The 1182-nt window shown below is 62.0% G+C and overlaps 1 protein-coding gene across 1 annotated transcript in view; it reads left to right on the plus strand.

Moving 5' to 3' along the window:
* The first annotated feature begins 977 nt into the window (after nt 1–977).
* The window catches only part of Svip (small VCP interacting protein), a 9949-nt gene continuing 9744 nt past the window's right edge, over nt 978–1182 (plus strand). The window contains exon 1 of the mRNA XM_023702815.1: nt 978–1120. Within this exon, the coding sequence (XP_023558583.1) occupies nt 1067–1120 (54 nt within the window). The 5' untranslated portion in view covers nt 978–1066. The remainder of the gene's footprint in view (nt 1121–1182) is intronic.

The raw sequence follows: 1182 nt of genomic DNA on the forward strand, positions 1-1182 counted from the left end.
CGCGTATAATACCTGTCAGGATATACATAAAATGTTAACTGGTTTGTGAGATAACTGTCACTTTGCATCCTAGGGTTTTGCAGTGTTTGAAAATTTCCAACAAACAAGAGTACATAACAACGAAAGGCCTGGTGCGGGGGAAGAAATCCTTCACTTCAGTGTTAGCTATGAATTCACTATAAACGAATCTCAGGTTTCTCCTAAATCAGCACGGGCAAGTTAAGCAAATGCCCAGGTGGCCCACGTGCTTATTAAGATCTGAGCAGCACTTCAGGAAAATAGCTCTGAGTAGAGGAAACTAGCATTGTCCCTGGAGCGATAACTGGCTCCCACACGCCAGACGCGGGCCAGTGTCCCCAGCGCCACCGCATCTGAAGACAGGCGCACTCTCCTCCCACCCTCTGCACCCACACCTGCTGAGAGCTACAGAAAAGACAGCAAAGGCTGCTGATCTTAGTTTGCAAGTTTGGCTTTAATGTTTTCTAGGCCAGGGCCCCCTGATCAAAGCAGGAGCAGAAACTCCAGAGTCCGCCGCTCACCTATCAGTGTGCAGGTAGGAGGAGCAGGAAAATCTCTGGCGGAGGTACCAGACCGTGCGCCATTCCCGCATTTGTCAAGCAGGTGCTCAGCCACCTAAGGCCCAGCGCGTTCTCTCGCGGGAGGAGGGGCGGGCGGAGGCGCAGCCTGACTTAGGAAAGGGGCGTGGCTTCCGGGGTGGAGCCAAGCGGAGGAGGGTGTGGCTAGGCGGAGCCCTGAGCCGCGGATTGGACATTGTGTCGGGGGTGGGGCTGGGCGGTGTGGAGGGCGGGACGGAGCGGTGGCGTGAGAGGGTGTTGTCACAAGGGGCGGGGTCGAAAAGCTTCCGAGCGCGGAGGCGAGGGCGGGGCGGAGCGGGCCGCAGGGTGGAGGGCGTGGCCGAGAGGCGTGAGGCGTGGTCGCGGCGTGAGCAGCGGCCGCGGGCTTTGGGGGTGGGGCTGCCGTGACCCGCGACGCGCGACACGGACGGGGACGTGCGCGTGGGCTCGGCTTTGCCGCCGCGGCCGTGGGGTTCGGCCGCGTCGTCCGCATGGGGCTGTGCTTTCCGTGCCCCGCGGAGGCCGCGCCGCCGTCGCCCAGCCCGGTGAGTGGGACGGCGCTCGGCACCTGTCGTCGCAGGGCCGGGCGGGGCGGGCGCAGCGGGGA

This window comes from Octodon degus, unplaced genomic scaffold, assembly GCF_000260255.1.
Source record: "Octodon degus isolate 3935 unplaced genomic scaffold, OctDeg1.0 scaffold00159, whole genome shotgun sequence".
Taxonomy (NCBI): domain Eukaryota; kingdom Metazoa; phylum Chordata; class Mammalia; order Rodentia; family Octodontidae; genus Octodon; species Octodon degus.